Source organism: Petaurus breviceps, unplaced genomic scaffold (genome assembly GCF_028583685.1).
Source record: "Petaurus breviceps papuanus isolate PSGF00001 unplaced genomic scaffold, PetGlider_PUasm1.0 91133, whole genome shotgun sequence".
NCBI lineage: Eukaryota > Metazoa > Chordata > Mammalia > Diprotodontia > Petauridae > Petaurus > Petaurus breviceps.
In genome coordinates, this window is record NW_027187419.1 from 29,231,512 (window position 1) to 29,254,422 (window position 22,911).

At 34.8% G+C, this 22,911-nt stretch overlaps 1 protein-coding gene and 1 pseudogene across 2 annotated transcripts in view; one reads left to right on the forward strand and one right to left on the reverse strand.

Moving 5' to 3' along the window:
• SESN3 (sestrin 3) overlaps positions 1–22,389 on the forward strand; it is a 90,281-nt gene extending 67,892 nt beyond the window's left edge. For both annotated transcript variants that reach the window (XM_069079810.1, XM_069079809.1), the window contains exons 7-10: positions 8,920–9,038; positions 9,951–10,141; positions 10,976–11,120; positions 14,465–22,389. In XM_069079810.1, coding sequence (XP_068935911.1) covers positions 8,920–9,038; positions 9,951–10,141; positions 10,976–11,120; positions 14,465–14,551 — 542 coding nt within the window. In that variant the 3' untranslated portion in view covers positions 14,552–22,389. The remainder of the gene's footprint in view (positions 1–8,919; positions 9,039–9,950; positions 10,142–10,975; positions 11,121–14,464) is intronic.
• LOC138154818 (COX assembly mitochondrial protein homolog pseudogene) lies at positions 177–8,513 on the reverse strand (annotated as a pseudogene).
• Positions 22,390–22,911: the final 522 nt, after the last annotated feature.

Sequence of the window (22,911 nt, forward strand, 5' to 3'; positions counted from 1 at the left end):
ATCCATGACTTCTTCAGGATGGAGATGTCATCTTTAACTGATGGTGATCACATTCTGTAGCACAATTTTTAGCTATGTCTTTGCATAAATCTTCCTTAGAGGTTTTATTAAATATGCTTGTGACATTTCCATGATACTTTTAATATCTCCAAACTACAAATATCGTACTAGCCTGCTTGCATGTTATCTCTTTCTTACTATATAACTGGTATAATCCTTTTTCTGGTCTTAACAATGACTTTTGTGTTACTTTTTCTCCAAAAATCTTCATTGATAACAAGTTGTAGCCTACTTACACCTACCTTACAGATTTCGACTGATCTTTTCTAATATTTATAGTGCAGATTCCTCCAGTCTGACTCTTAGAGACCTAGAAATATATTATTGGCTAAGGACAAGGTTAATTATGTAGGCTAATCCATAATCATAAAGGTGGACACAAAGTAAAAAAAAAATAATTTATCCATGTTGACCCATTAAACAGTTATTTTGATGCTCTCCAAATATTGTACCTCTCTCATTTTCCCATATGATTATTGCATGCAGCAAAATTATAATAAACTAAGTGGATTTAGGAAATTTTAATAGAGTTATGAGTCATATTGTATAGACATATGTGTACATATGGATCTTTACAGGCATGATGTCAATTTCAAGTAACAATTCATTCACACTGCTGTGTTTTGTTTGTTCTTAACAGTAATTTCTAAAGTTACATAACGACCCATAAAAAAGTATTGGGTTTTGTCAAATTTTTCATTTTGGGATATCAACTTCTCACACTAAAAGGGCAGGCTTTCCTTATAAAACACCTCTTGGAAATTATTTTTTTTAATGCTGTAAGAGATTTTGAAATAGAAAAAAGGAAATTTTTCAGTACTGATTTTTCTTTTTTTTTTAAGCAAAAGACTTTTGTTTCAATTAAGATAAACATTTCCGTGATTTTAAGGGGCAAGCCAAAGGTACTAGTTTTCTTTCTTTATGCCCTTGCCATTGTAAGTAATTATTCAGAATTAACTATTTTGTTACATGTTGGTAGTAAGCATCTGCAACTTGTTCTTTGTTCAAATTTTAATTTTTCTGTATTCCTCTCTTTCTGTCATTCTTAGGTCCTCCATTTTGCATCCTTCACAAAAAGCTGGGATTTTGTAGTAGGAAGTTAGGAAATCATTTAATGTTGAATTTTCTTTATGACATTTAGCCATCATAAGAAAGCCAGATGGCCTGCAGCATTTGGTGTGAAGTTGCACTTTATCAGAATACTTCTCCTTGGCCATCTTCATAATCTCAGGAATTAAAATTTCTTTTTCTTTATGTCTGAGATGAGGTTCTTTTGTTTTGTCTAGCTCCATCTCCTTCTGCTTCAGCAGCTGCAGTTCCACAATGTGGAGAAGGAATATCGACTTCTTCCTACTACCCTGACAAGGATATTGAACTATATAAATTGATTTTATGATGAAGTCAGTCAGTCAATAAGTATTTATCAACTGCTTACTATGTGTCAGACAGTGGGGAGACAAAGGCAAAAATAGAGTCCCTGGCTTCAAAGAGCTCATATTCTAGTGGGAAGACAACATGCAAATAACCATGAGCATATAAGATTTTTATGCATTATAAATGGAAGGAACCCTTAAGGAAGAGGGAGATGTCCTTCAAACGATAGAATCTGAGTTTAGACTTTAAGGAAATGAGGAAAGCTAGGAGGCAGAGGTGACAAGGTAAGTGTAGGAACAGGGTAAAGTCAGCGCAAAATGCGTGGAATCTGGAGATGGAGTGTCATGTGTAAAGACCGCTGAATTGGCCAGTTCATCTGGATTGCCCAGTGTGTGGAGGGGAGAATAAAATTTAAGAAGGCTGGAAAGGCAGGAAGGGCTTTAGCTAAAAAGAGGACTTAATATTTGATCCTGGAGCTAATATGGAACCACTGGAGTTTATTAAATAGAACTAGGAGTAGCATGGTTGGGGGATTTTATATTTGATCCTGGTAAAGGAAGCCACTAGATTTATTGAATAGAAGAGTGATGTGATTTCACATATAATAAATCATATAAGCATTAGTCTCTGTAGAATATGTTTGTTTTTTTTTTAATTCTGGGAATAGTAGTGTGATCCATTGAGGATTTGTTCAGTTTGAGAATAATGCCCAAAATAATCTTGATAAGCAATTCCTGGGACCTAGTCAAAGATCTTTTTGAGTTCTAGTAGAAGACAGTTTATTTTTTAGGAAAATATCTTATGTAAAAATTCCAGAAAAAAATAGCTTTTTGTTTGTCTTATACTTTAAAAAAAAACTCTCCCATTCCCCAGTAAACTAATGACTAAATTTATGAATCCAAAAAAGTAACATTAAAAAACTAACTCAATGCCTTGATAAAATTGGTCGTTTAACTAAGTTTCTTATCCTTTTGATTGGAAATTCAATATGATAGATCTCTGGAAATACTTGAATCAAAATAAGAAGAAGTATACATTATTTCTCATCTATGCATTGCACCTGTACAAAAATCATTCCTAAGCAATTGGGGTTAAGTAACTTGCTCAAGGTTACATGGCATTTGTTAGGTTTTTATGTCTCAAGAAAGTAATGGGGGCGGCCAGGTAGCACAGCGAGTAAGAGCACCGGCCCCAGAATCAGGATGACCTGGGATCGAATCCGGGCTCAGACACTTAGCACCCACCCAGAAATAACTGGCTGTGTAACCTTGAGCAAGTTACTTAACCCCTATTGCGTAGGGGCGGCTAGGTGGCACAGTAAGAGCACCGGCCCCAGTGTCGGGATGACCTGGGATCGAATCCAGGCTCTGATACTTAGTACCACACCCAGAAATAACTGGCTGTGTAACCTTGAGCAAGTTGCTTAACCCCAATTGCTTTAAAAAAAAAGTTCACGACCAAACAAACAGAAGATAAAAAACCTAATAAAGCTAAGATTAAAATGGAAACAATTAGGAAAAGTCTTTGTAATAAGTTTGTCTGATAAAGATCTCATTTCCAAGTTATATAAGGAACTTATTAAAATTTATAAGAATAAGAATCATTCCCCAGATGATAAATGGTAAAGAGATGAATAGGTGTTTTTCAATGATAGAAAAAACTGGAGGCTTAAATAATTTAATCCTAAAGAATCTGGCAGGTCAAAGAGCAAATAGAAACAACTAATCATTCCATTAAAGATAATAACAGCAGTTGAGACAACAGAGAAATTTTGGGGATGCAGCCAAAACACTCCTTAAGAGAAAAATTTATATCTTTAAAGACTTGCATTAACAAAGAAAAATTAAGCACCAAAATAGAAATCTTGATAATCAAAGGTAAGATTAATGACGTCAAAAAAAATGAACTTATAAAAAATTAGGAGTTAGTTTTTTTAAAAAAAGTAATAAAATAAATCATTAGCTAATTTGATTAAAAAGAAGATAAAACTAAATCAGACATCAACAATGAAGAAAATAAAACTGACAACTTAAATTAGTATTCTAAAAAAAATATAGGAAACATCTAAAGAAGATGCTGGAGCAGTTTACCATTTCCTTCTCCAGCTCATTTTACAGATGTGGAACCAAGGCCAACAGGGTTGAGTGACTTGCCCAGGATTACATGACTAGTAAGTGTCTGAGGCTAGATTTGAACTCAGGAAGATATGTCTTCCTCACTTTGGGCCTGGCACTCCTGCTGTTCTGCCTAGCTGACCATCTGGTACCCTAATATTTGATAAACATAGACCCCCGCTACTGGGATAGAAACTCACTCTGACAAAAATTATTGTGAAAGTTGAACAGCAGAATGGAAGAAATTAGATTTAGACCAATTCCTCACATTTTATACTAAGATAAATTCCAAATGGATATATGACACTGATATGAAAGGTTACATTATAAACAAATTAAGCAAGATGCAAAAAATTACCTATCAGATCTATGAATCACAGAAAAATTCATGAACAAACAAGGGCTAGTGATGATCTCAGAAAATTACATGGATAACAGTCATTATGTTTCAAAGGGCTTTTGCATAAACACCTAAAAAAGCTAAGATTAAAAGGGAAGCAATTGGGAAAAATCTTTGTAATAAGTTTTTCTGATAAAGATCTTATCTCCATGGTATATAAGGAACTGATGAAAATTTATAAGAATAAGAGCTATTCCCCAGTTGATAAATGGCCTAGGCCATAGTCATATGGAAGAAAAAAAATACTCCTGTATTACTACTAAGTAGAGAAATGCAAATTATACCAATCTTAGGTTATACCTCATACCCATGGGGTTAACAAAGATGATTTAAAAAATGAAAATTCTCTAATTTGGAGGGTGTATGGGAAAACTTGCAAATTGATATGCTCTTGGTGGATCTCTGAATGAGTGCTACCATTCTGGAAAGCAATTGGAATTATAAACAAAAAGTTCCTAAACAATGCTTGCTCTTCAACCTATCTTTACTACCATTGCTGTACCTACACCCAAAAGAGATTTTTAAAAATAGGAAAAGATTTTATGTGACCAAAAGTATTTATATCAACTCTTTTTCTGTTGGCAAAAAAATTGGAAACTAACAGAATACCAATCAGTTTGAGAGATGGTTAAATAAGTTGTGGTATGTGAATGTGATTCAAAAAGACATGGAAAGACTTATATGAACTGATGCTGAATGAGGTGAACAGAATGATCATTATTATAAAAATGAACAATTTTGAGGACTTTATAGACATATGAAGAATCATTTATATAAAAACAACCTTGTAAAAATAAATTGTTTTGGAAGCTCTAGATCAATACATTCATCATCCCTGATTTCAAAAGATCAGTGATGAAACATTGCTTCCTGACAGTGAGGTGACCTACTTATGGTACAAAATGAGATAGCTTTCTTTCTTTTTTTTGGTATAGTCAATTAAGCATTTATTAAGTACCTCCTATATGCCAGGCATTGTTCTAAGCTCTTAGGCACAAAGAAAAGCAAAAGACAGTCCCTGGCCTTAAGTTCACAACCTACAGCCAATGGGGGAGTTTGTTCTGCTTGACTGTATATTTCTTACTAGGAATTTGTTGTTCTTTTCTCTTTTTTCCTTTGGGAAGAAGGAAGAAAAAATAGATTTCTATTTATTAATTTTTTTTTTAAAAATAGAGAGATTGGGGATGCTACAAATGTAGAATATTGCATGCACTTTCAGATAAGGTTAATTTATTTTACTTTTGCTTAGTTGTTTTGCTTTGTTATCTGTAAGGGTTGGGGTCATCTAAATGTTTGTAATGCAAAACCAGAAACACATCAATAAAACTTGTTTCAAATACCTATTGAAGGTAGCTAAAAATTAATGTCAAAGTCAAAGCTATGGAGAAATCTGTCCCTGTATAGGTAATTAAATAATGTAAATTGGCAATTGAACTAAAAAACATATTTGGGTGCATTGTAGAGTTCTTGACTCTGTCCTTGGTATGATATCAAATTGTAACTTTCAAGAACTCCTAGTTGTTCTAGTAGCCTTAGTATTGCTATTTATAGGCTATAATGAATTTTTTTTAAATTACAAACTTTAATAATAAAAACATAATTGGATGAACACAAAAGAGATAAAATCTTATGCAAACCCTTATTTAACAGGATAGAACAAAATAACAAATAAAATGCTTTTGTTCTATGCCCCATTCTAGCACTGCCTAGGATTCTTTACAAACTACTTTTCATACTTTTGGTTTAGTTTCTATTATTATATAATAAAATAGGTCAAGAAAAGGATAATAGCAGACTTTGAGAGAGAATGCATTGGAATGTTATTCCTATAACCTTAATAGAACAAGCGTTATTAAAGTTATCATGTGCTCTATCATCCTCCTCATTATGTCATCATTCTTTGAAAGTGGTAACAATTAGAGATCGTGGTATTAGTGACTTGTGATATTTTTTGATCGTGAAAGCATGGCCTGATTTGAAATTATATATGCATAAGAGTTTAGAGTTCCACATAAACTGTCAAAATGTCAGAATATTTCCCCATTTTGAAGAAGGCAAAGTTCATCACCCTGAAGAATAACATTTGATCAGTCAAAAGAGTGAATATCTTTCTGTACTTTATTGGAGGATAGGAGTGATTGGTAAACAAAATTAGTAAGAGATATTTATGAAAATATCTAGCAATACACAGTGAAATCTAACATAGACCGAAGTTCATAGTTTTGAATAGTATACAATTGATGAAGAATCTGAGACTTTCTGGAAACTAAAATCATCTTAAAGTGTCACCATTTACCATTTAGAAGAAAATTTACTGCAGTTTCTTTGCCAAGAAAATCCCAAATAGTGTCACAAAGAATGACTAGACATGACTGAACAATAACAACAGCTTATTAAATAATAACTTTTATCTTTTTGGTATGTTTTTGGTAATGCCTTTAATTCTTTTAGTGTTTAGAGACTAGATTACATAAGGTATAAAAATCCAGATTCTAGGAAGTTATATTGGTATAGTGGGAAAAAAGTAATGGATTTGAGATCAGAGATTCTGCATGTAAATCCTGACTCCATTACACCTGGTTTATCTGAGACAAAGCATTCAACTTCTGGGGGCCTTAGTTTCCATATGTGTAAGATGCATAGGGCCTTAGTCCATTTCCCAAGTTCCCTCCAGCTCTAGCTTCTATGGTACCATTCCCATCTCTGCCATTTACTGTGTATGTGACCTTAGACAAATTACTTTTACCTTTCTTGGTCTCAATTTTCTCATCTACAAGTAGAATGTGGTTTTTGAGGTCCCTTCCAGATAAAAGTTCTGTAGTTTTTTATATTTTATTGCAAGAACTTTTATTGAGTACTTAGTTTCTACTAGGCAGGCGTGGGTCTACAAAGTCAAACATCACCTCTTAACCTGATAGAAGCAATAGGAAGCAAAACAAAAACATGATGTGGAAAGAAAATACATTTAATAGGACTTCTCTCAAACCTCAAAATCAAAGTAATGATGCTGTGTTAAGGAACAATATAGAAATAACAGAATTGCAGAATTTTAGAGGTAGCAGGGACCTCTGTGGTCATGAGTACAAACCATACCCAAAAGGAAACTCCACTATAACCCACCTAACAAGCTATGTTAAGTGAATGGTATTCCAAATATGTAAGTCAATAACTTACTACAATGAATTCACTTTTCTCATTTCTAAAGAATTAAGTGCTTCATTTTGGGGGGTTTCTTTATTACTTTCTAGTTAAGAATAGTATTTTCTTTTTTTATACCTTATTTTTAGTTTTCAACATTCACTTTTATAAGATTTTGAGTGCTAAATTTTTCCCTCTCCTTCCCCTCCCACCTCCCTAAGACAGCATGCAATCTGATAAAGCTATACATGTACAATCATACTAAATGTATTTCCACGTTAGTTATATTGTGAGAGAAGAATCAGAACAAAAGGAAAAAACCGTGAAAAAGAAATGACCAAAAAAAAAAGAGAAAATAGTATGCTTTGATCTGCATTCAGACTCCATAATTCTTTCTATGGATGTGAATAGCATGTTCCATTATGAGTCTTCTGGAATTATCTTAGATCATTGTATTGCTGGGAAGAGCTAAGTCTGTCAAAGTTGGGCATTGCACAGTGTTGCTGTCACTGTGTACCATGTTCTCCTGGTTCTACTCACTTCCACTCAGCATCAGTTCATGTAAGTCTTTTCAGGAAAAATAGTATTTTTACTAGTTCCTTTTGATCCAGACTTATGAAATAAGCATTAGATTAAAGAGCTATCCTTGGAAGTTCTCAGGTTCAAGTCTTGAATTTGATACATACTGATTGTGTGATTGAGAAAATCTCTTAAATCTCTATGTCCAACTCTACACTGAAGAATATATCATAGGCATCGGGAAAGGGAGTTTCCTCACCAGGAATTCACAATAGGCCATAAATCTGTTCAATCAAGAAAAATATTACTTGTTCCCAAAAGGACTCTCCTCTTCCTACCCCACCCCCAAGTTTTCTTTTGATTAGAGCAGTCTACTTTCATTTCCTGGTCTATTTAGAAGTGAGGAAAAATCCTAAAAGCCTTTCCTTTTAATGGTTATAGTAAGGAACCAATTAATTACAATGATTTGGAGAACTAAGCAAATGTGATGCTAGATTAAAAACTATGTTAGCTTAAAATTACTGTATGTAAAGCATTTCAACATACTCAATTTATAAACATCATCATGTCTGCTGGTACAGCTTAATGTTTTAAAATCATGTGTTAAATTTTTATTGTATTTCCCTAGCTCTCTTTGAGGTTTTTTGGAGGGTATGGGGGCTCCACATCTCATAAACATCTATACCATATGAGTTTTTTATTGGAAAAGAAATTATTAAATGTTACTTTACATGAACACTTCTGTATCATATGCAGAATACTTTTAGTGAACCTTTGCTTTTACTGCTCTAAAGATGGTCTTTCATTACTTAAACTAGCACAAAGAATGTATAAATTAGAACATCCTCAGAGGTCATCTAATCCAAGTTCTACCTGAAGAATAAGAGCTCTCTCAAATACCCTGACAAAGTAGCTATCCAGCTTCTTAGAAACTTGACTCAGTGGAACTTTGGCTGTTCTGTGGCCAAGAAGAATAAGTATAACTGAAACCTGTGTGCCTTATAAATGAATGTATTTTCCCTTAAAAGATGATTCCCTTCTTTTCCCTATCAGTAAAAACCAGTAGGTTTGCCTGTAACCTTTATTATTTCAATTTTTTAATTGAGTTAAAGTATTTGACCTAGATACATGGTTATTAAATATTGTTGGTATTTATCAGGGAAATTGAACCCAGAAACTCTAACAGTAGATGTTTCCTATGAGATCAGGAGCTCAATTTCAGAAATGACATTAAAAGGTTGAAGTGTGGAAAATGGAGTCCAGGTCTTGTCTACTTACAGTTCTTTTAATACTCAATGTTATTATTGTCCTCAGCCTTTGATGATGACATAGTTTCAACATCTGATGTCTCCAGATATATTGAAGACCCTGGTTTTGGGTACAAAGACTTTGCTAGACGAGGAGAAGAGCATTTGCCAACATTCCGAGCTCAGGTATGTGATTTCTCTAGAGCAAATCATAATACTGTGGTTTTAACTATTTGAATTAATGTTGGAAAATAAGTTGAAATATAGAGGAATTAAGCAAATTCAACAAACATTCCTATTCAACAAGAATTTTTTAAGTACCAACTATGTAAGAGATACAATTAAGCATTTAGTATAAGGCCCATCCCTTGTTTGCTTTAGTATAGTCTTGGGCATTAGGCTGGTTTCTGCTAACAAAGGACAGCGTTTGACTCATTATTTCCTTTGCCAGGAGCCTAATGGAATGTGAACCTTTTTGACCTTTTGCTTGCTTATACCTTCATAGATAAAGCATAAATGAGATAGTGCCAATAAGCTGAAAATGCAAATTCTTGGAGGCAGCTAGGTGGCGCAGTGAGTAAAGCGCCAGCCCCAGAGTCAGGAGGACCTTGGTTTGGATCCAGCCTCAGACACTTAACACACACACACACACACACACACAACTAGCCATGTAACCTTGGGCAAGTTACGTAACCCCAATTGCCCTCCAAAAGGCTAAAAAATAAAATACAAAGTCTTCAGTGTCTTTATGATCATCAAAAACAAATAATGTTGCTCATGTGTACAATAGAAAGGCACTTTAAATAACTGAATCCTAGGGTAGTGGGAAGGAGAGAAAGAAAAAAGACTATTACAATGCCACTGATCTAGTTAAGGAAATCCTGGAGAACACAATTTGGGACTAAAGCTAACCCAGGGAACTTATTGGATGATCTTGATGAATCAGAAAATATTCTAATTGTGAAAGTCAATTCTTAGTAAAATTTCAAGTTATCTTGCTTATTTGTTTTAAGAAACTGAGTAAATTATTGCTATTTGTGGAGAAACAGAAAAAATAAGATGACATAAATTTTCAATCTGAACTTTTAATTCTTTTAGGACTATACCTGGGAAAATCATGGATTCTCCCTGGTTAACAGGCTTTACTCTGATATTGGTCATCTTCTTGATGAAAAGTTTAGGATGGTCTATAATCTCACTTACAACACTATGGCCACGCATGAGGATGTGGATACAACCATGCTACGACGAGCTTTATTTAACTATGTTCATTGTATGTTTGGAATCAGGTGGGTGAATTCTGGTAAATGCACTTGAAATTAGTTTTGCAATCATGTGACTTACTACTTGGATATAAAGAGTAAATTTCTGTCAAAAAATATTGCTTATAGGTTCCTGACAAAAACAACTTAATGCTGAAAATGTTGAGTATGTTTTCTATGTCAAATGTATTTTAATGCGAATATGTGTAAAGGAGATACTTAAGTATGACTTGGGGAGAAGATGGATCAGCGATTTTTGTTCTGTTTGAAGAGAATGGATAAATTTGGAAAAAATTCCTGAAAGAATGACTGAATTAGGGACAAACAATGCTTATTGAATGTTGTCAACTATGTTCTATTTGGGAGGCTATAGAAGAGGTAGAAGTATCCCCTACCTTCAGAGTTCATAGACTATGGATAGACTCCATCCATAGGGACAAATTAATTTAGTACCAAATGCTAAAGGGACTGTAAAGCAATGTTCCAATGAGTGTTAGACACTACTGATCAGAGAAACTTCTGGACAATATGATTTCTAAGCTGGGTTTTGAAGCAGTTTATGGAGAAATGTAGTTAGTTCATTCCAATCAGAAACCGATAGATATAACATGTTGACACTCCATAAATCATGCTGTAACTTTTCTTAACTTTTCCAAAAATTTTTGAGAATGGAACTAGAATTCAAGTTTTTGGACTCTATTTTCTATAATAATCCCAGATTTCTAAAGTAAATTCTAAATTCTAGAAGATTTCTAACTAAAAAATCAGAGTAAAATGTAGAAATGAGAAAAAGTAAATTGTAATGTTATCTCTGGAGAGAATCTTAGAGATGAACTAATCCAACTCTTTATGAATGCTTAGGTATGATGATTATGATTATGGAGAAGTTAATCAGTTACTTGAACGAAGCCTGAAGGTTTACATTAAGACAGTGACCTGCTATCCTGAGAGGACTACCAAGCGCATGTATGATAGTTATTGGCGTCAGTTCAAACACTCAGAAAAGGTAAGCCTTCTGTAAGAAAGTCTACCATGCCAGGTCTTAAGATTCCCAGTCTTGGGGTGGCTAGGTGGCACAGTGAATAGAGCACCAGCCCTGGAGTCAGGAGGACCTGAGTTCAAATGCGGCCTCATACACTTAACACAAAACTAGCTTGTGACCCTGGGCAAGTGACTTAACCCCAATTCCTCCAAAAAGCAAAAAAAAAAAAAAAAAGATTCTTGGTCTAGAGTTAGAAGGAACCTCAAAGGCCATCTAGTCAACCTATTTTACAAATAAGAAAACTGAGGCTCAGGAGGATTAAGTGACTAATTTATCTGGGTACCATACAAGATTGGAAAAACATCAAAAGCTGGCATGTGAACATGGTAGTAGGAGGTTGCCATTTCAGTAAAGGAAGTGGATTTAATTCTCTTTTAAAAAAAATTTCTATAAATCATAGAACTTTTATTTATTTATTTAACTTTTCAACATTCATTTCCACAAGATTTTGAGTTCCAAATTTCCTCCCCATCTCTCCTCTACTCCCCCACCCCAAGATGGCAAACATACTGATTACCCCTTCCCCCAGTCTGCCCTCCCTTTTGTCCCCACCATCTCCTCTTTACCCCCTTACCCCTTACTTTCTTGTAGGGCAAGATGGATTTCTATACACCTGTATATCTTATTTCCTGGTTGCATATAAAAACAATTTTTTAACATTTGTTTTTAAAATTTTAAGTTCCAGATTCTCTCCCTTCTTCCCTCCTCACCTACCCCCGTTGAGAAGTCAAGCAATTCAATATAAGTTATACATGTGCAGTTATGCAAAATATTTCTATAGTAGTCATATTGTGAAAGACTAACTATAATTCCCTCCATCTTATCCCACCCCCCATTAATTCTATTTTCTCCTTTGACCCTGTCCCTTTTCAAAAGTGTTTGCTTCTAACTACCCTCTCCCCCAGTGTGCCCTCCCTTCTATCATTCTTCCTCTTTTCCCCTTCCCCCCTACTTTCCTGTAGGGTAAAATACCCAATTGAGTGTGTATGTTATTCCCTCCTTAAGCCAAATACAATGAGAATGAGGTTGACTCATTCCCTTTCACCTCTGTGTTCTTCCCCTCCATTCTAACAACTTTCTCTTGCCTCTGATTTATCTTTTTTTTTTTTAAAGAAAAAAAATAGGGGCAGCTAGGTAGAATAGAGCACCAGCCCTGGAGTAAGGAGGACCTGAGTTCCAATGCGGCCTCAGACACTTAACACTTATTAGCTGCGTGACTTTGGGCAAGTCATTTAACTCCAATTGCCTTGCCTTTTCCTCTCCCACCCCCACCCCCCAAATAGACAAAACTCTACACATTTTCAGGGCAAAGTTTTGTAAGTTTATTTATTGACCACTAAATTTCACTTGCACCTGATTCACTATTTAGCTTCTTGGTCACATTTTCTTCCACATGTGGGTGCATGAAAGGTAGAATAACAATTGCTTTTGCAAATTTTCCCTGAAATGCACTTAAATACATTTAAAGAAACCAACACATTTCTAACTAAAAATTAAAGCTAGTGAGATATTTTGTCCCACTTTAGGTGTTTCATTAACTCTTGCCACTAAAAAAAGTACAATGGATCTGAGGTAAATCACTTTTGATTATACAGTTACTTTTGGCTAAGTTCATCATACACCATAGATAAAATGCATTAAATATGGTCCTGAAAGAAATAATTGATAAAAGGAATCATTTTATCATTGATTTCCATTATACTTTTAAATTATACATTAGTGAAAGAGATCATTTGGCTATAAATAGAACAATTTAATTGATACCAAAATATCAGTAATATTGTCCAAGCACAGTTAGTCACTGAACATTTATGTTAAGTATTTATTATGTTCCAAGTTCTATTCTGAGTACTTTGGCTACAGAGAAAAACAGTTCCTGACCTCAGAGGACTTATATTCTAATGGAGAGAAACATGTAAGTTACTAGATACATACAAGAAATATACAGAATAATTGGAAGGCAGTCTGTAGAGGAAAAGCTAGGAAGACCAGAAAAGGTCTTCTTGAGAAAGTGAGTTTTGAGCTGAGACTTGAAATAAGCCAGAAAAATTAAGAAGCAGTGCCACTTATGAGCATTTCTCTGTGATCATACTCGGTACTGCTAGCTTGATCTAACATTTTCTACTTTATTCCTTTGCCTAGTAGCCTTTTCTCTGGGCTAAATGTGTTTTTAAATTAGAGCATCACCTCTTAGAGAAACATCCTGTAAGCTAAGAAAGAAATGATTTGAATACAATTACAGTTCATTGATTTTAGTGATTAAGAAGACCAGTCAGAATAAATAAGCATTAATATAAAAATATTTTAAAAGAAATAGATTAATTTTAGTTACTTGAAACCTTGTATTTGCTTAGCACTTTAAGACATTTCAAAATAACTGTCATGGTAATATGTGACAACATCTATAAAAGGCTTAAGCACTTAGTAAAACCCTCTATAAGAATTCTTGCATGTACCATGACTAGAGGGAGCTGTGTATCTCTAAAGAAAGTCCTAGATGCTCTTTAGCAGCTTAGATAAATACCTTACGTGACTTCTCAGAGAAAGAAGTGGCATGTAGCAAGAAATCTGGCATTTCTAAGAACAAATGGAAGTGCACAGTCTGAAAGAAAAGAAAAGGCATGTTCCTGCAACTCAGTACAAGAGCAAAATAGGAAATTATATGGTTTAGTGTGAAAGCTAATTGTGGAAAAATGTACTTTATGTAAATTAATTATGTAAAATTAGAAGTATCACATTGTGTATGTAAATATTATGGCCCATTTGCTGGTAGACAAAGTTATCTGTAACCAGCAGCTCTTGCTTAAATTGGCCCAACCCAGATTCTCAAATGTTTAGGGGCTGATAAACAGCAACATAGAGAAAGCTCTACTCAAGTGAAAATAAATTCTGTTCTTTCTCTGACTAATGAGAACCAAATAATTAAACCCCTAGTAACTCAGAGATACCTTTAATTGAGTTTTATTGTTTAGTTTGTTGTTCTTAACTCAAGTTGGCTGTAGGTTCATGTTACTATGAGTAATAACCTTTTGGAATCCAGCAATCATTCATTTGAATTTTTTTGAATGAACCTTTTATGTTTCACTCTATTTAGACAAGGCTAATGTGACTCTTGAGAGAAGTCTATCTTTCTACAAATGTCCTGGTTTCACTGAAGATTGGAAAATGTACAGATAGTTGTTTTTATATGTTTAGGAAACCTCTTTCTATTAATAATTAAAAACCAGATTTATGTAAAATAAATGCAGAATTGTTTGCCATACTATTAACAGAAAAAAAAAACCCAAAAAATGTGTTTTCCCCTTCAGGTTCATGTAAATCTGCTCTTAATGGAAGCCCGCATGCAAGCTGAACTTCTGTACGCTCTTCGCGCTATAACTCGTCACTTGACCTGAATCATCATTGCAGAGAAAGCGCCACGTCATGGAGGTGTGAAAGACCTTTTCACAGAAGATACGCACCAGAAGCTGCTTGTGATGTAGCATCAAAAAATGATTCAATTCTCTAGTGTCCAAGTTTAGCCGTGTTTTTTTGTTTTGCGGCTGTCATGTGCAATGATGTGTTTTATTTTTCTTGATGCTTAACATTACTAATGATAGCAAACATAACACTGAGGAGCACTACTTTACATCATTTCTAGTTGAATTTTTTTTATATAATGGTTACAAATCATGAACCTGCTTTGTTAAAGCTTAACTTCAGTGCTTTGAGGTGTGTGTGTGTGTGTGTGTGTGTGTTGTGTTCTTGTTTGTTTTCTTCAAGTAGAGGAGAAGCGCTTATGTTCTGTTGAAGCCATCATTGTTCAGGTTATTGGAATGAATCCAGCTAGGAATGTCCCCATCTGGCCATTCTCAGATCCTAATGCTGTGTCCTAAGGCTGGCAGAGGAAAAGCATGCGCTGGGGAGCCAAGCTGCTGCTCGCTGGGCGCTCCTTTGTCTCCAGGAGAGTATTTGTCAGGCACTGGTTTTTCTACAGCTATTAATGATATCGTGAAATGTGATGCAACCATTGTCCACAGTTTAATGTGAAATGAATCATGATGAATTCTCTAGCATGCTACTGAAATGCCAAATTCAGCCATTTTCCTTTCTTTTGTGCAACAGAAGTTTTAGTTCTCCATTTCAGATGTACATATTAAAGTGGAATTATGCACAATCCTTTCTTTCACTGACAGTGACCCTCAGTCTTCTGTGCACTTAGTGGGCACCTGGACACTTTCATACACACAAGACTGACCAAAAAGTTTTTCTTTGCACATTTTTCCTTTCTCATATTGCTTTTCTCTACTGTGAAAAGCAAAGGAAGGCTAATATATTTTTCCTGTTAGGTCTTTAGGAATTATTTCCCATAATTTTCATTCATTTAATAAGTTGAACAGTTTATTCAAAGGTAAAAATTGTGTTTCTATGCATTAATGTGAGTGAACAAAAAAAAAAGAAAGTGCAATATGTTTTTTTTTAATTAAAACCACCAACTTTCCCCCTATTATGTCACTGCAAAAGTGTCCTTCTAAGTATAGCCATAAAGAAATTCCAAGTCAAATTTCTTTATTGCACAAGGCTTAACTTTTCTGTTTTACCTTACTGGAGTTGAACAATCTGCTCTTTAAATGCCAAAGCATCCCCTTCCCCAGAAAAAGCTCTTTAGACAACGGAGAATATCCAAGTGGGGGGAAGTTAGCTGCCAAAAAAGTCATCTTTTAGCATTTGGGTTTTTTTTTTTGCTTGACTAGACTATCTTCAGAGAGCACAAAATTTCTGTGTTTATAGCTTTACTTTGTGTTGTGTTGATGAACCAGTGAAGTGCCTAAAGAGATGCTTACACCTATCCAGTAGGACACAACCACACTGCTTATGTGTTTTTAGGTTAAAGGTGACTTGATTTTTTTTACACATACAAACTTTCTAAAAGAATTTTCAGTTTTTCATGGAAAGTATATGAAAACCCAGATCATCCATGAAGACTTCATCTGAGACTTTCATTTTGGTCATCTTTAAGTAGGACTCATTTTTTTTTCCACACAATAATCATGGATCCGTAATTTACTAAAATCTGTTTTCCCCCTTTCATTTCATCCTCCCTTTGCTGTGACAAGACATTAGACTGTTTTGTTTTGTTTTTTAGTTCCAGACAAGAAAATGAAAAAATGATTGTAAATGTAATGGAAAATCTGCATTTGGGGATTGCAGACTTTTGCTTGAAATCCTCCTTGTGAGGAAAATTCATAAATTTTTATGAAGACAGGGTGGTTTATTTAAAGAGATTATTCAAAGAACTGCATACCAGAATCTCTTCTGTGTTTTTTTTATTACATAGGCTATATTTTGACTTTATTCATTATCACATATATAAATATATACACACATACACAATTAACAACTAAGTTATTCAGGAGAATGGCAAGAGGCAGACGGCGGCCACACAAATGTCAGTTTGACTTAGCGATGTAGATGCTTCAAGTCGAGGAGACCTAGTACTCATGATATTTTTTGAACTGAAGTTCCTTCAGTTGGTAGCCCCACTTTTGTTGCAGATAAACTGTACTGTAGTATAACAAATTTTACTTCAAAGACATGAAGGGAGGAGTTCTCACAGATCATCAGAGGAGCTTTTAGAAAATAAGGTGTGAAACAAGGTTTAGGTAACTAATATAACCACCTAATGATAGTTTTCTTTCCTGAAACTGAAGTATCCAGAGTTTGGAATATGGAAACATTAGTGCCTTTACTCGATCTCTTATCTGGCAGAGTTTCCTTTGAGCTCGGCATTCATCTTGTCAGTAATGGGGAAAGTAGACATGGAATTGTTAATAGAAAATAAAATTATTTCATTGTGAACCTCAAAGTGAATCAGCCTAGAGAAATTGATTTCTGAAGGTGCCAAAGCACCTTCTTTAATACAACATGCACAGCATTCCAAGTGGTGAATGCCATATTACGAGTTTGCTGTTACCTTTCTGAATATTATTGCAAACTCGAAATTCTGATGCGGTTTTCCAGGGTGGTATTTTTTCAGAGTATTGAATTTACTATATAATGATTTATAGTATAGCTTTTATACTCAAATGTAATATTTTTAAAATAGACATTTGTTCAGAATAGGTGTAAAGTTATGATTATACCATATGCTTACCTACACCTTGGGCTCACATTGTGCCAAACTTAAATGTGCAAATGTAAGTTAAAAAAAAATACTTGTGTGAATGTGAATCCTTGAATTTTGTTGTTTATGTTCGGAAAATTCATTTTAATAGTCCCTTGAAGCATATGCTGAGCTATCCCAGTTGCCCCCAGTAAAGTCTTGAAGTCAAGACCCTCAGCTGATAAGCAGACAGAGTGCTTAGATGAAGGAACTAGGCAGATACAAGAGAATCTTCCAATCAGATAAACCTTGAATTAACTCATAAAATAATTAGAGGGAGGGATGATGCCTTTGAGAGAGAACTACTTGTTAACTGCACTTCTTTGAATTAAGATCATAGCGATCACCCCCAAAAGGATCACGGCCACGCCTTGTGATACTTGATAAGTTTCACAGACAATTAAGGTAGAATCTTGGGGGAAAACCATTTGCCTTTCATTGTATCTTTAGAATGCCAAAGCATAATTGAACAACATAAGGTTGTAGCTTAGGCTTAGTTATATCCCCTTGTTTAATTTTGAAAAATTGTTTCCTACAAGAGTTAACATTTGAAATGTATTAAAAAGCCAATTAGCATTGTCCCACAGCCACCTTTTTCTTTCATACCATAGGTGATTTTTCTCTGACAAAATCTTCTCTTTATCTGCCTCAGTAAAATAAAAGGATTAATGAACATAATTGAAAACAATATAGTCGGTCACCATTTTGAGGCAGTTTGCATGCACATAAAATAGTAACTTTTTATTAAAGCTTTAAAGACAAATCAATAGGAAAAAAAGATTAAATTCAGTGCATGTTATAGAAGTGATTTTGCACTCTGGTGGTAAAATGAGCTTATTTTGTTTAAAAAAATTGTAAATCATTATTTCTCTGGAAAAGCAAGACCTTAAAACTCCTCTCTATCAAATAGGACCTTTAAATTTCTTATGCAAATGATATGGTCTTGCAAGAGTAAAAAGTATGCAACAGGAAAATAATGTAAATTATATAGAGTACTTTTATAGATATAGTTTAAGCCACAAAAACTAATCAAGAAAAAAAACACATGGTTCCTCTTCAGATTAAGTTTTAAATTGTGTAATTTCTATGGTCAGAATCTTCTCTATTCTCTTTCCCTTGTGGAATCTGGGATTCAAATTTAGCAGTCTCTCCCCTAAACAGTACTGTAATGTGAATATATTCATCTCAGTCAACAGAATGTGAGTGACTGTTAGATGTGGAGCTCATTTTAGTATTCATTTGGCTTACTTAGCAGAGTGTGCTCAGTTGAAACTAAGACAGAGAATGAAACAGGTTATGGACATGGAAGCACTGTAGTAGAACCATGTGAGAAAAGAATTCTATCCAGAATCGCCTGGACTTGGAAATGTTTCAGGGAACATTTGGAATATAATTCTTAGTGTATGTCTGTTCTCAATAGAGTGCATGCAAGACAGAAATAAAATTTGCAGTGTGGGAACTCCTACATGCATATAATCTTAAACTTTCCTGCCTGCTTTATCTTCTTCCAAGTGCCTCAGCCTTTCACCTGCTTCCCCCGGCCTATCTAGTCCCCAAACCATCACCAGCCATCTGCTTAGAGCCATCAGCTCCTTCCTGCCTTCATCCTTCCAGAAAATGACTTTGTTCTATTAAACTTCTTAAAATCCCTTAGCCACCCAGATATCTTCTGTCTTCAGATTTGTCCCACCACCCAGACTTTGTCCCAGACACCATACTTTGTCTTAGGAAGCACCAGACTAAACTTTTCTGGACACTTCAGTAATGTATCCTGACCCTACAGATCCCAACCTGCCAATATTTCTCTTCTCCTCTACCTCATCTCTGAAGAGAGTATTAACCATGAGTGTCCAGCATTTTTGTGGATTTACTTTTTAAAGAGGTAACCAATTATTCAGGAGTACAAAATTTCAGGTTGTATATTTTTTAAAAAGATTTTTATCTTCTACTGAAGTAGGAATCTTATTCATATATAACACAGAACTTGAAATATTTCAACAGTGCAGAATTTTGAAGGAATTTGAAGTCACCATCCTTCCTGGGGTCAACAGTAGGGCAAAAACACTGATATTTACATGTCATTAGAATAGGAAGTTAAATTTTCCCCCCATTCATCCAGTTTACTATGTTATCTTTTGGAGGTTCGAGAAATCCCCATCTTAAAAGAGTATATTGTTCCAAAAATTAATTTATTAACTTGATTGTGTGGAACAGAAAACACTTTTTCTCATAGAATTATGGTGCTTAAGATCTCAGGCTATTTCACGAAAGATTGCTTAACCCATGATGTAAAATATACACATGAAATCAGCTACATATTGTGTTAAATGGACTTGTTTGAGCTATCCTGGGAATTCATAGTCTCCCTCCCCTCCCATCCTTTCCCCTTCTCTCCTCCTCTCCTTTCTTCTTTCCTCTCCTCTCCTCCAAAAAAAGATTATACCATTTTTCTATGTGAAAATGTGTTGTGTAGCAAGAACGTAGTGCTCTGTGAAATGTTTATTCTCCAGCTAGGGCTTCAGGTGTCTTCAGGAAGTGTCATCAACAAAGATTCTTGCAATTAGGGCTTCTGAAAAGAGTCCTGCTGCAGTATAGACTAGACATTTGTGTGTAAAATTCCTAAATGAGGTAATCTGGGGAGTGCATGGACATTTAATAAGCAAGCATTTATCAAGCACCAGATGTGTTATGCTATAGGCATGAGGGGATATAGTGAAACAAAACAGTCTCTGCCCTCAAGGAACTTAGAGTTTATCTTATATGACTACGTCTCACTTGCAGATGAACAACAACCAACTTTTTGTAGTATAGATAAGACATGATCCTGTGGTAATCTATGGATATTTGTTATTCATTATCATTAAGGAAGACCTCACTTCCACAAAAGTCAAATAAGTCAATCAGACATTTATTATGCGCCCAGCACTACACTAAGCGCAGACTTCAAGAGGCCAGGAACAAATTGCTGGCCTGTTTAGGGAAAAAGTTTTAACAGGGACTAAGGAGCTTATTTTTATTAAAGCAGGTCATAAGATATTTTAAACCTATTATGGATGTCCCACCATGAAGTACAGATTGAAGAAAACAAACAAAAAGAGCCCGTATTGTTGGGGTTTTGATTCCTTTTCAGTGCCTGTGGAAATCCTGGAAATAGGACAGACTATAAAATGGCCTTTAGAACAAATAACTATTTTACAGCTCGTAGGACACTTTGAGCATTTGAAAAATCTGATGAGGATGGTTTTAGTTCTGAAATTTTACTCAAACGGAGTTTCTTGTACTTGTCAACTTGATTTCTTGAAGGTGAATGCACAGCAGAGCATATATAAGCACTACTTTTAAAGAGAAAGATCTATTTTCTATATTCCTAACAGGAAGTATTACATGTGAAGCCTGACAGGCTTTCCTGCACATGTTAGGAAGCTTGCTATCAAAGCTGGCTAGAGATCCTTTCCTGAATAAGGCTTCTTCATAAACTTATAATTGCATGTCAGATTAATTAGGCTATGTTCTCCATTTGGTTAAGATGCCACAGTCAGGGAGAAGTAGGAGGTAGGATGGAGAAGGAATGACATTTGGACAGCTAAGTGAACAATATTCTTTTGTAATGTTGAGAAACAACTTCTTTGCTGAATTTCACTGGTTCTGTCAATTGTGTAAGTTAAATGTTTAGTGATGTTCTCGAATGAAAATAGGCTGGACTTCTGTTCAGTACAAAATCATTTTGTTTTGTGGTCACAAGAGAAAAATGTGATTTTCCCTCCTGCCCCCCTCTGCTTTCTGTTGTTTCGCATTTCCTTATTCCCTATGCTACCCAAAATAGGACAGTCACAGAAAGCAAACTACATGGTGGTTAGGAATTTTCCTTATGCTAATAGGACAGTCAATCCACACACAGTCTATACAAGGCAAAGAAACAAGTCTTGTAAACCTGGGCTGTTGCCTCTATACTTGGATTAACCTCTTAAAAACCTGATAATACTTTTCCTGATCATGGTAGAACTGGATGTATCCTGTAGCTTATGATAGGATTTGAACTTGAAATTCCTTTTGTTGCTGATTTTGCTGGACCAGCTACAGTAATGAATGTATATATTAAGACTTTGTAGCTGATATGCAAATCCAAATCAGATTGCCACCTTCTTGACTTTTGGTTTTAGACATGGTTTTATCCAGAAGTTGTGAGCAATAGATGTAGCATGCTGTGAACGTCTATTATCTTATATTCTTTAATTCATCAGTATTAATACAAATTATCTTTTGTGTTCCTTGGTACTTTTTATCCGATGTAATCAGAAGCTGTGATGTTTTGCCTTTGTAGTCCTGTGCTTTGTTACTGTAATGTTTAAATTTGTTTTTATGAAGCACGTGACTTTGGGCTAATGTAAGGCAGATGGTGTGATCTTGCAGACTGCCGTAGTGTACTACATAAGGTTTCAAATTAGAAGAAGCTTTGAACAGATAGACCATTGAGGCAATTTAGGATTCACACGTACAGTGACAAACATCAGTCTTATTTATAGTTTTAATTCCAAAAGTAGCAAACTTGATGAACAGTCACTTTCAAGTTGCCCTTGCTAAAAACAAGCCCAGCTATACATATATAAAGTCTAATGTAGTAGTTAATGATATGCCTTTACAAAACCTGTGCCCACTACATGAGTCAGCGGTTAAGACATTTTCTTAGGGGAACCATGAGAGCTTTTTGCATTACTAGTTGTTTTTTTTTTCTTATGTTGCTGTTTTTGTAACTGACTATAAACTGACATGAACAGATCAGTTGGAGTATAATATTCTAGTGCTTTTAGTCTGAATTTCTTTGGGGGAGAATGGTAATATTATTTGACCAGATGCAGAAGGAACTGTTAGTGAGAGTCGAGACAAACAACATTTTAAATAAAGGAATTGTGTATTAACATGTTAACAACAATTCATAAATCTGCACTTTTTATGACATTTTGAAATTCTATTTATAGGTACGGAACAATGGGGTTTGTTAAACTGTATCACATTTATACTTGCTGAAATTTCTTTCATTGTTATTAGTAGGAATTTTATTGGTTCAATAAAATTGGCAAAACCAACCCCTGATATTTGCCTTTTATTTGCTTAATAAACATTTGTAGGTAAGACTGGTTGCCATGATTCCATCTTGCATGATTATTTGTGCTCCAGAAGATCTCATTAAATATCCTACATTTTTCTACCCCATTGATATAATGGAGACTTTCAAAATACTTTGTGACATTTTCATTAATCCTTCATGTACAAAATACATGAAATTTGTTGTATAAATTTAAATGTATAGTCAATGTTGAAGGATTCCCTTTAGCTTGCCAATAAGTCCTTTGGTGGACCAAACAATAGTGAGACCAGACCTGTAACTTCATTGATACAAAGGACTCCAGGTGAGGAAACTTCCTTTGCCAAAGCAAGTCGATACCTGCTCTGAAATTTACAGGCTTGGAGAAGTGTCTGGGGCCCTAAAAGGTTAGATGATTTGCCCAGGGTCACTCATCCAAAATGTGTCTGTGAAAAGGCAGGACCCAAACTAGGTGATTTTTGAGTCTACTTTTCTGTCAACTTGTTGCAGTTCAAATAAAACCACAATCA